We start from the raw sequence: 12487 nt of genomic DNA, 5'->3' as shown, positions 1-12487 counted from the left end.
GCTCAGGATCACCTCTATTCTCCTTGATGATACAGACTGTCTGCGTTAGGCCAAATCTGCTCAACTCTGTCTAAGCAGGCGGTCTAAGGTGGGAGACATCAACAAAAAAATCAAACCTCCTGGAAAAGATGATCCCAAGTAGGATGATTGGCTATTTGAAAACGACATGTTGATGGCATGGCTTATAAACTCTGCGGATCCCTCCCTCGCTAGCCTATTATTGTACAAGGAGACAACAAAAGTAACGTAGAAGGAGATGCACAATGACCAAACTAATCTTGCCCCTGCGTACCAACTGCAGCTTGACATCACAATTCTTACTAAGCACAACGATCAAACAAGTCTTTATCTGAACCAACTTTCTAGTTTATATGATGAGCTTGCTCAATACTGGCCAGTAATTTTGGGCAGGCAAGAAAGTGGAGTATCTTGGTCGACGGCCAAGTGGACGAGGAAAGAGGGGAGGTGCAAAGATGGTCATGGTGCGATCAGATGCGACTATTGCTTTTGAATTGGGTGGAGTCAAAAGGGGCCGGCAAGGGCCATGGCTACCTCCCTCCCAATTTTTTTAAAAAAGAATTTAATGTAATTTTTAAAAATTTTCATTAGATCATATAAAAATTTGTAAAAATTATGTTTCGGCTCCTATCAAAATATTAGAAGTATAATTCGACGTCCAATGAAAAAAATTCTAGCTACTTTTAAAACCGAAGAACCAGGTTTTTTCTTTGTTAATTAAAAAAAAAAGTTGAAGAGGGCAAGTTTGTCATTAATCAAATAGTTTATTATTTGGCATGCCAGTGCAGTTATTATTTTGTGAAAAGTTAAATGCCTTTTTTTTTATTTACATTTGTTATTGGTCCTTTTGTTAGACGTCTTTTTTGTAAATTTTTGTATTTTTCGTTCAAGGTCGGAACAGAGCATGTTTATTACTGCCTTTCGCCTGAAATGCCCAAGAAACTTAGGCTTGCAAAAAATGAAAATTGAAGCCCTTATTACAAAAATGTAGCAAGAGCGTTAGTCCCTCAAATAAAATGTCCTCGTAGGCCTCACCAAAAGCCTCAAGCAGGGGGCAAGTTCGAAGTGTTCCGGCGCGTCTCCGGAAGTAGCCAATGGAGGTGGAGGTGATGGGTGCCTCTTCCTCTCTCTTGGAGGGGCGCAACTCTCAATCTCTGAGCCGCTTTGGGGTGCCTTGGCCGGAGATGAACGATGGGTTGTTTTATAAGGACACCGTGAAACCCGGAGATTCTGGTAAGTAGTTGGCCTCCTTGTCCTCTAATCACCACTTTTCCGTTCCTTTAACTTGATTACGGGATCCTATGCAGGAATGTCCCTGATCGAATTCTACTCTTCCAAGTACAGGGATTCCGCTCCGAAGGAAGGGTTGGTGCTCTTCTTCTAATTGAATTGCTGTAACTTTAGTTTCAATTTAAAAGAAAAGTCGGAAGCCGAGGTCTATGAAGTTCGTTTTTGCTCCCGTATTCCGCTCTCCTTTCCCTTCCCTGTGCAATGATATCTGCCTAGCCAGTTACCCGATTGTTTCAGTCTAAGAAGCAGAAAAGTATGGAAAGCTATCACTTCATGGACCAGTTTGTCTTGGGCTGCCTTTCATATTTAAACATAAATGAGATTGGAATGCAGGATCTGCAGATGATATCTCTTCTCTTACACATGGCGCAATAGAACGTCGAAGCGCTATATATCAACGTACATTCGTTTTTTACATCGAGGAATTGATGCTGGTGTGACGTTAGAGTGCCAAAACCATCATCTTTGCAGGGAAGATGTATTTACCAAGCTACTTGCTGGAGTAAGATCGAATATGTACCAACAATACCATGTGGGGAAGATCGTTAGTTTAGTTATGGAAAACATAATTGCAATTGTCAAAGAAAAAGTTTGGTTTTCTACTCATGTCATTATATCTCATATGGTTATATAAAGATGTCGCATACCTGCACTCTACAGTGAGATTATTGCAATTATCTGGACAACTGATTGTGCGTTCATGGGGCATTGGTGTATGTTATGGTAAAGCACAGGCAGATTCAGATTGGATCAATTCCCTTAAAGAAAATAATGAAAACTAACAAAGAGAAGGGCAGAAGGTGAAAGAGTAAAAATACAAGATAGACGTGATCCTGCGGTATCCCTTAATCGGAGGGCAGAAGCAAGGTTCTAATTCTGCTACAACCACAAAAAACTATATAAGCAATACAGTAGTTCCTTCAAAGTTCAAACTCAACACGGTTAAAGTTAACTCTAAAGAGAATATGAGATAAAAGGCCACTCAAAGGTAAAAACACCAATAGGAGTGAGATTCTTCGCTTTATCCCACCAAAAAAAGAAAAAATCATCAAGTCTCAACTATCAAAGACGCAGGTTTCACCGTGTTGGGAATTCAAAGGACCCTTCCTCTCTCTCTCCATCTCCCTCTCTCTCTCTCTCTCTCTCTCTCTCTCTCTCTCTCATGTGAGGGGGACGGAGAGACTGATTAAGAATCTGAGTTGCGATTTTTTCCTTGCTTTATCTGTTGGCTAGGTTAGAACTGGGAGAAACGAGGTAGTTTTAAGAATCTGAGGTGCTATTTTTGAATTGTGAATCTCTTTTCAAATTGCAAATCTTTTCATTACGTCTGAAAGACTGATTAAGAATCTGAGTGACTATTTTTCCCTTGCTCCATTTGTTGGCTAGGGCAGAACTTGGAGAAACAAGGTAGTTTTAAGAGGCGAAGGGCCCACTGTCTCCCCTGGTTCTGTCCCTCTATGTTGGGCTTGCTATGTGAACTTCTATTAAATGCCATTCCTGTTCCTGCCACTGCTGTTCCTTTGGATATTTTGCTATATGATTCAGTGCTACTACTTATTGGTTGTGATGTTCGTCTTCAATTGGTGTTTCAACAGTTGGGTCCAGCGAATCCAAAATGGGCAGGTTGACCATGCAATGGTTTATTTCTTTTGCACTTCTGAGGTGTTTCTCATATGATGGCATGCTCTGATGAAGACATTTATGTTGCTGCAGATCAAGGTTGATGGACAAGTTGTAACTAATTCTGACAGTATTCTGCGGTTAGACTAACAATTACCCTCTGTAAAAGTCCTTCAATATTGCGGAACTGTTATCTGCTTGATCTATATCACTTGATATTTTTGAGTTAATTCACTTCTTTTTTAAATCAAACTGTATTGCAGAAGCTTATGAGTGTGTGTACATGTTCGAGTTTGTTGACTTGGTTTTCATTTATAAATATAAGTATACCTCCTAGTTGATCTCCACAAGAGAATTTCTGATTCAACTTGACAATAACATATGCTGCTATGTAGCAATTAGCTGGGTTCATGTGTGAAATGCAAATATGTGTAATGCTGTCGAATGTTGATTTTTATCGTGTAAGGTCATCAGCTGCAGGAGTCTTGGACGATTATGTTAGTTTTTTGAACTTTTGGGGTCACCGTTGTTTCTCCTGGGATGCTCAAGGCATCTTTATTCATGCGTACACTTTTGTTTCTTGAGCTGGGTAAGAATAAGATGTTCACCGATCAATGTCACCCACTTTCAACTTCCAGGAGTCTCATTGTTGTTTATAGCACAAAAAATCACTTTGAAAATTTGTGGCTCTGGATAGGATAAGCACTACAAGCCTTGTAACGTGGCAGAAGACCTTCATGATGGGAGAAGTGGCAGAATGTTTAGGCTTAAAACTTTCTAGAATGAGATTTTTAATACTATTAATGGATATCCACCCAGGATTAAGTGACAACCAACAGATTTTCAGATACAATAGAATAGTACAATGAACTGATGGTGGTGGGATACATTCATAGTGGAAACTTGGAACTTGGAATGTGGAGAAACAAAAGATGCATTCGTGGGAACAGCAGGGGAGGTTGTTTTAGCTGCCCCATGATTATGAAATAGCAAACTCAAACTTTAAAAAATGAGTGTTCATCTTGCAACATTTTGATGTGGGTCAAATTATAAATTTGGTCTGACACCATATATAGTTGGCAAAAACAAAATTATGGAGAAAAACAAAAGTGAGGAGGGGAAAGATGACAACTGGTTTAATTTCTCTCATCTAGGGAAATATTTCCTCTTTGTTACTTGTATTGCAGTTGAATGCTACCTTAATTGCAGCTTCAGGGTTAGGCCATATGATCTCTTTATATTTCATATGCTACAAAGCCGATGCCACTCCTATGCGACAAAAACAAGTACATTGTTAGTCTGCCCATGAAGCATAAATGACAGAAATGACCTTGTTGCCCTGGGTTAATATCTTTTTACTTGATGGACCTCAAAAGAGTTCAGCTAGAAATTCATCTAGGTAAATGGCTATTGTTATTAAGATTACTGTTGCATTGATAGCTCTGAGGGTCTCTTTAGGAATTAGGCAATAATGGGTGGAGAAAAATAGGCAAGAATGGTTCTTCTAGGTGGCTACAAAAAAGGGGGCTTCCAAATTGGGCACGAGCTCCCCTTTGGTGTGCGGCCTGACATGAAGCCAAGTGGTGCAAAGCGGGTCTCTGGTTGCTGAGGTGTTGTGCATGCGGCGGCTAAGAGGGTACACGTGCGACCCACACTGAGGTGATGTACCATGTGGGTACTGGCTTGTGCTAGGCTTGTGATCTCTATGCAATGAAGTGTGGCCAGCTCCCTGGCATGTCAGTGGCTCTTTCAAGGGCATGACAAGTGGACAGAGTGAGCTGTCAGGCGTGGATTGGGTCTGAGGTGGCTAGGGCACAACTACCAGTACATCCTCTTTTGCCACATCGCTGAGAGCCTGAGACTACTTCTTACCTCAGTCCGACGAAAGAGTGATATTTCAGCGGTATTACTCATCCTTACTAATAGGATAGTTTCAGGTAGGTTTGTGTATAGCAGGACTTGAACCTGCAACTATTCATTTAAAAGCCCATTGCTTTACCAACTGAGCTAGACACCCACCATCATATTGAGTTGGTAGTAGGATTGGTGTGGAATTGAGAGCATTTGTGACAATGATTCAAAGACAACATAAACAATTGTACTAGGAGACTAGGACCAAGATATGGTGGTCTGACATGTATTAGAATGTGAACTGTTAGTGTGTAAAAAGGGGATGATTAAGTTTAACCAGTGCCACAGATATCGCAATATTTTCGAAAATATTGCGTTATTAACGTCAAAAATCAGAAAAATGAAAAAAACTGGAAAAATCGTGATATTTTGAAAAAATCATGTAAAAATATTTATCACATTATTATCACATTTTTTGCGATTTTTTTCGTTTTCCTATTTTTTAGCATTGATATTATCATGGATTTAAATATAAACTTAAACTAAATTATTTGCATCATTTTTATTATCATTAAAACATTCCTTTTATCACTTTTATATAGTTTTATTCATGTTTTCCTATTAGTTTCTTATTTATTCCATTTACCTATTTTTTATTTTTTAAAATTTTCTGAGTTTTACCCAGGTCCTAGGCATGTCAGGTACTTAAAGCTGATGAAATCAGAGAGATTATGAACTTGTAAGGTTGTGCACCTTGACAGTGAGGGAAAACCATATGAAAATGTAAAACTGCAATGCACAATACTTTATTTGATTGGGTGAGGCTGACCTTCTTGAAGCAATCATGTGTCATTTATTATAACACAACCACAGGAGAAGTAAAAGTGGTAAAAAAGAATTTGATATGTCACCGCACACAAGGGGCAGGGAAACAAATATGAAAGCGGAAGATAATGGAGCAGAGGCAGAACAATGTGAAATGATAGACATCAGGAAAGTTCACACCAGACAGGAATATTCGTTTATATTGGATGACAAACTCAAGGTTTGGTTGGACATGCTCCAAGATGTTTCCTTCGCCTGAACTAGGCAACAGTAGAATCATGATCAAAATCTTTCAAGCAGGAAGGGATAGTGCATGTATATTTCAACACTCTAGTGATCATTTGGTTATACACACATCAGCAAATTTTGAATATACCTTTTGCCTTATGTTTTTCAGCATTTTAACACTTTATTAAGCAACCTTGCATTGCTATGACTAAAATATAATAGTTTTTGAAATGAAAATCTGAATCCTTATTTTCTGCTTGTTTAGACTTGGCTCCAATTTGTTGTATCACCGTCTGCCATGGAAAGAACCAGACGTGCCTTATATGGTTGAAGTTCTCTTTGAGGATGATCATGTGGTAAGTCTTGATATTCACTTTGAATTAGCTGGTGACAAGTTTAATTCTTCCTACTGCTTTATTATAAATTTATAATAGTGGACAACTGGCTTATTGTAGCAATTGACTAAAGTCATGCATCACTTGTGAAATATCTACCATCAGACTGAGCTGAGAGGGCATTGTTCATGGAAGCTATTAACACATATGGTTTCTGGACCCAGACCTGATAGAGGCGTACTGATCCATAAATGGCATGTTGTGTATTTCTTAAGTGCTGTCTAAGGGCATTATTGCCCTTCCTTTGTTCTAAAGTTTAAATCCAATGAGAAAGAAATTAGAGCATGGCCTACATTGGGGATTGTGTCAAGCAGCACTTCCTTCTATTCCTCTCTCTCTCTCTTATCTTGCAACTAATAGATTTCAGTGATTCGATGGATTTCTTACATGATATTTGACCAGTGTTAGATCCAGGTTTGTGATTGTTTCTAAAAGGTGTGTCCTTAGGTATCGCAATCAGATTTTCCCAAATCTGGTTGTTCAAGGATGATGGTGCCTGCTAGATGAAAGAAAATTACAATAGGCTTGTTGCTCATTGTGGAGGCTGCTGTTGTTCCTATTGCTGCATGTCTAGATCAAAGGAAGCACAGTTTTGGTTCCCTGCTATCTACAGCAATTTGGTTCAGGTCTGTCTACTGCTGCTTTTCTTACATAGTATCTGATGCAGAGCAGGACCTGACCTGTCATGTACCCGGTTCCAGTTCCCCGCCTCAGGTCCCACCTTTGCGCGTTAGTGTAGATCATGAGTCTTCAACCGTGGAAGCCCCTGCAGATTTGGAGCATAGTCGAGATCATGAAGAGACAACCTCAATGCGTGTCCAGCCCTTCGTCAGCTTAGACTACTTGAATTGTGATTTTGGATTATATATTGTTTTGAGATCCATTTTATACTTATATTCAGTTTGATCTGTTTGGATCCATTTGGATTAAGGGTATGAGTGCAGGACCCGACCCGTTACTTTCTTTCATTCATATAAATGGGTGACGACTTATTTTGTAGAGAATCAATGAAGTTAAAGAAAAAGTGAGTGTTCCTTCAAATGTTGTCTTTCCCTTTACATTAGTTGTTGTATAGCGTCTTCACTTCTGCTTCGAATTTTCGGATTGTCGTTTCTGCAAGCAGAGCTTACGTAAATTGGTATTAGAGCGAGGTCTCATCGTCCCGACTGTGTGCATGGCAACGACTTATTTTGTAGAGAATCAATGAAGTTAAAGAAAAAGTGAATGCTCCTTTAAATTTTTTATCTTTTCCTTGATGTTAGTTGTGTTAAAATCCAGCACATTCTCACGATGTTCAAAGTCCTTGTAATATGTGAAGTCTCTTAGGATTCTACGTTCTTGTAGAATGCGTTGAGGTAGTTAATGTCATTGTAATATGTGAAGAGTATCTTAGGATTCTACGTTCTTGTAGAATGTGTTGAGGTATTTAATGTCATTGTACTATGTGAAGAGTCTCCTAGGATTCTACGATTGGAGACTCTTCGAATTCTGAAATTGAAATTATAAATAGGGCCTGGGCAGGTCATCCTGGTCACGACTTCTTCTCCTCAGCTTCTTCTTGTTTTCATTCTCTCTCTCTCGATCTTCTTGCGTGAGTGCTGTTTTTTGGTTTCAGATATTGGTGCTAGATTTCTATCAAGTTGTTGTATAGTGTCTTCACATCTGCTTCGAACGTTCGGATTGTCGTTTCTGCAAGCGGAGCTTGCATCAGTATCAGAGCCATGGTCATTGTTGGAGTTTTGAGACAACTGTTTCATTTGTCTTGACGGTTGTCTTTTCTCTCCTTCTGTCCTGGAATACATTTCATTCCATCTTGCGTTGTTTTTGGTCTTTGGCTTGTTGGATTACATATATTTCCTGTTTCCTTGTGCCAGTGTCATGTGCTGTCCTATTTACTAGCTTGCTGTTTTTGCCACATCCCCTCGGTTCGTCCTTTATGTTATGTGAACATCTGTCCTGATTTACAAAATAAAATCAACCTGTCTGGTTAGTTGCTTGGTGATGCTATTCCTTATTCACATCCTCATTGCAAATTATTAAATCAAATCATCTGATTCCTGCTTTGACTGTCAATCAGCTATTATTTCTTCATTGTATTTGTCATTATTGTTTGGTGTCCTTGTTCTCTTCTGTCTCGGGTTGTCATAGGCCTGGTTTCTGTCCCTTTTAGTGCTGACAATTTTGTTCCTTCTTAACCTCTTCTGAACTCTGGACCCTTCAGTTATGGGCTTCTTTATTGTCTTCAAGCTTTTCCTCCTAGTTAGTTTAAGAAAAAAAAAACTATTGAAATTTTTGAATTTAGAAAGGCTATTTGTTTATTAGATTAAGAGTTATCATCTGTTTGAATGTCTATATTGTTCAGTTTGAACACCAGCAGAAATGATCCTAAACATAAGGATGATAAAGGGGTCATTAGAGTGACTTATCTTAAGAATCGTGAATATATTTCATGGATGAAGGACCAGGCTGTGGTTGTCTATCTCATACTGACTGTCTCTCATGAGGTTCTTGTGGGCAAGGCAAATGAGTGTATGACCAAGGAGTTGTGACTTGTGAGATAACTCAGTCATCAGTACCTATTCTCAGTTCCAATTGTGAGTTATGTCCAAAGGAAAGAATTTTAGAGCCTCAAAAGGTGATGTTTTAACATAATAATATATGTGAATAGAGTAAAAGATATTGCTAATCAGCTAAAAGTCATAGGAGATAAGAGTTTTGGATGGTGACAAGGTTCAACAGAGACTTTGCTAGTTTAGGACCTGAATACCATGTGCTCTCCACAAAATTCCAATGTTTTGTCATTTTTGCTTTGAAGAACTCAGGTACAAGTTGCTTCAGTACATTGCCGAGTTGCAAAGCTATTAGTGCGGATAAACTATGTTCAAACAATTCTTAAAATGTTTTATTTGCTGGTATGCCTAGAGGAAGATCAAGAGGATATCACAGACGAGGAGGTCATGAAAGAGATGAAAATCAGGGAGGGCGTGGTACTCTATGTACTCTCAAGTCTCAACAACTTCAATTCCAACACTCTCGGCCTGGAGGTTGAAGGGTGTGTTGGAAAATATGTTTTTTTTTTGTATATGTTTATATGTATTCAAAGAGTTTTTTTGGATACATATGTATATACATGTGTAGATCTTTTGCATCTATTTGTTTGTACTTTTTAATGTATTTTTATATATTTTTTCGTGTATTTTTGGTTGTTTGCCTTGTGCTGCATTAATGGCAGTTGAACTAGTAGTTGGCTAGTTCCAAGTTCCAACAGTTAATTTTATATCCATTGGAACTAGTTCCAACAGCTAGCTGCTCTTATCTCTCTCTCATTTGACCCTATAAATAGAGTGAAGGGTAATGTTTGGGGTTATAAGCCTGAGTGTCTGAAGTTTGTAAGTTCTCTACTTCAATACAAATCTGTTTTTCAGAATTTGAGAGATTTATTCCGGCTGAGTGCCTGAGTCGTATGCTGTGACAGAAGCGGGCTGTGTGTTTGAGATATTTTTGTAAGTCTGAACTCAAGTTTACAGGGTGTTGATATGTTGTATATGTAGGGAACTAAGACATGTGAAGACAAACTTTCATTTTAAAGATGGCCCAGGCTACATCGCAGAAAATAATCCCAATCAAAATGAAGTTCAAGTTTCGACCAAATCTTGAACCAATCCCAAGCTGGAATAGAATAAAGTTGGAACGTATGGATGCAGTCCTTGCCGCCATAATTTTCCTTAACGAAGCAGGATGATCAAGGTGTTTGGTACCGTGAGTAGAGGACACTTAGTCATGTTATGGGGATGCAGGTAAATTTTTGAAATTAATTCCTTACATAAGGGAAAAACAATGTTATTATAGGAGATAGTGCTAAGCCTCCCGCGCTGAAACAACGGTATGTGACAAATCACCTTCATCACTTCCTGAACACACACATGGTCCTCTGCAAATTCAAACTATTTCTCTTGTAGCTGGCCGACAGGAAAAGTGAGAGAACAGCAGCAACGAGCAGCACCTCAAAGAAAATGAAGGTAGCAGTAGGGATGGACTCCTGCATGGTCTCAAGTAGACTAGAGCATTGATGGAGGACTTCCCATGTGCTGCAGGAAAATGAGGGCGTTGATGCCTCCTGAGGACAGCATGTTCGGAGCTCCATTGAACGAAGGAAAGGGGGGGGGGGGGGGGGCGCAGGGTGAGGGAGAGAGAAAGAGGTGCTTGAGTGCAATGTGCTCTATATGAATAACTCAGCTTTGACTCCATTTGTCACGGAACACTCCATGGATGTAATCTATCTGATAACATAGGAATTAACATAGAGGTTATCTTTTTGGGTTGTATAGATAGCAGTCTCTAAACTGGAACAATATAAATCTCTGATTTCTGAACCCTTACAAAAATAAAGGAGAGGACATGTTTTCTATGTTGATTTCTAGAATTTTGGACATGGGAGAGAGATGTGAACATAAATATTGCAGTATATATAATGCTAAGCAAGGCAGTAGAACTTCAAACGTATTGAAGGGAGATGCCCAGGGAAATTTACTCGTGGGAGGTATTCAAGCATAGACATGGCATATGTTAAAGGTTGAACCTTGCAGATTGTGATATGCATATGATGGCCAAGGAAAAATAAGGTACATGAATGTATTAATAATCTAGCTGCAAGAAACCATTAACTTCTGCAATGGCCTGTATTGGTTCGACAGTTGCATTTATTTCATTCTCGAACAACTGAGCTTTTACCTTTAAAGCAGTCTCATTTCTCAACTTTAGTTTAATCAGTATAGTGTTCTTCCTTGTACACTTCTTGTCTTTCTCCTATAATTCGGTAAATAGATAATCATTTTTGAATTCTCTTTCATTTTCTTTCCCTTTGTCTCCAGCTTGCAATAAATAAGCCCTCAGGTTTGCAAGTACTACCTGGAGGATCTTTCCAACAGCGAACAGTTTTTACTCAACTCTGTTGGCGAACATATGGACCTTTCTCCACACTTCCTGAAAAATATTCTGAACAGAAACAACACTCTGTCCCAGTACATCGTTTGGGGAGAGGAACTTCTGGTATATATCTGACTAGTGTATTTGGACTTTGCAAAGACTTTTGTTTAGCTTTAAACATTCATTTGTGAACAGAATTTTATGATGTGATTCATAAAGATTGTGTGGGCAAGGACTTCCTGATTTGGTCGTAGTTTATAGTCTATGGGTTACTGACAGCCTTGGTTGTTCATCATTGTCATGGATTTAATTTAAGGTTATGCCAAGTAGCTTTAAATAACTAAAATGAAGCTGAAGTGTAATCAGAGTGAAAGTTTGGCTGTGTCATGCATTCTAATGACTTAAAAGCCTTTAAAATTTCATTCACAATGTTGTAAAGTGCATAAAGTAACTTTTATCAGCTGGGTGTAAAGTTAGATACAAAATGTAACATAGCATAAATGATCACAGTTCTTTTTAATATATAAAGTCATGAAAAAACTATAAAATCAGGGGAAAATAGGTAAAACATTCGCCATGAAAAACAGAAACTGCATGTACATAAGTTACATAACAATGTAAGAAGTGCCAAACATGAAACACCAATTGTGCACAAATACAACAATCGAAGGGCATCCATTAAATGAACTTAAGGTCCTTAAAACATGAGTTTAAGTGTTGTCACAAATATCAATCCCGGGTTTTTATTCGCAGGGTCATTCCTGGGCATTGATTAAAATTTTTTTCTTAGGAAAATCTCCTGAATTCAAAAGGCTAAAAATTTATAAAAATAATAGAGAAAACTATTATCAATTTTGTTACAAAACATTGATAAAAGTTAAGAGTTCATCGAAAGAAACCTAAAAAGAGTTAAAAATATATTGCAAAAAATGCCTTGAAAATTCTTAAGAAACTATCACGCAATTTCAATTTGGAAATATTTTCAAAATATTTTTTCTGGTTCATTTGTTTTCAGTCCTTTCTATGATAAAGTTTTTTATGGTTGCATTAGGTTTTTTTTTGCTTCGCTAGGTTCTCTTGCTTTAGTGGTGGACATACAACTGATGTTGCTTATGTTGAGGTATGATGTTGTCATCTTCAAAATCATGGGCTACCAGATTTTGTATTGTACGATTTTGATTTAAATCAAGAACAGTATCTTGTATAGGTAGAATTGGATTGTCAATTGCAAGTTTGCAACTCTTGTCCTTTTCTGGGTGAACTCCTCTGTGACATTCATGCAGATCAGGTGGTTGTTTCTTTAAATGGCACAGTATCACAGAATATTAAATGCA

At 38.3% G+C, this 12487-nt stretch overlaps 1 protein-coding gene across 4 annotated transcripts in view; it reads left to right on the top strand.

Moving 5' to 3' along the window:
* The first annotated feature begins 1039 nt into the window (after positions 1-1039).
* Positions 1040-12487, top strand: part of LOC116254268 (RNA pseudouridine synthase 5) — a 32399-nt gene continuing 20951 nt past the window's right edge. For 3 of the 4 annotated variants that reach the window (XR_004172664.2, XR_004172663.2, XM_031629531.2), the window contains exons 1-6: positions 1040-1251; positions 1326-1383; positions 2904-2931; positions 3022-3068; positions 6098-6188; positions 11099-11276. Coding sequence is in view for 1 of the 4 variants with exons in the window: in XM_031629531.2 (XP_031485391.1) it covers positions 1113-1251; positions 1326-1383; positions 2904-2931; positions 3022-3068; positions 6098-6188; positions 11099-11276 (541 nt within the window). In the remaining 3 variants the exon portion in view is untranslated. The remainder of the gene's footprint in view (positions 1252-1325; positions 1384-2903; positions 2932-3021; positions 3069-6097; positions 6189-11098; positions 11277-12487) is intronic. The other variant, XR_004172665.2, reaches the window with a different exon arrangement.

This window comes from Nymphaea colorata, chromosome 5, assembly GCF_008831285.2.
Source record: "Nymphaea colorata isolate Beijing-Zhang1983 chromosome 5, ASM883128v2, whole genome shotgun sequence".
Lineage (NCBI taxonomy): Eukaryota > Viridiplantae > Streptophyta > Magnoliopsida > Nymphaeales > Nymphaeaceae > Nymphaea > Nymphaea colorata.
Note: the sequence above shows the minus strand (reverse complement) of the source record. Positions and strands in the feature narration are given on the sequence as shown.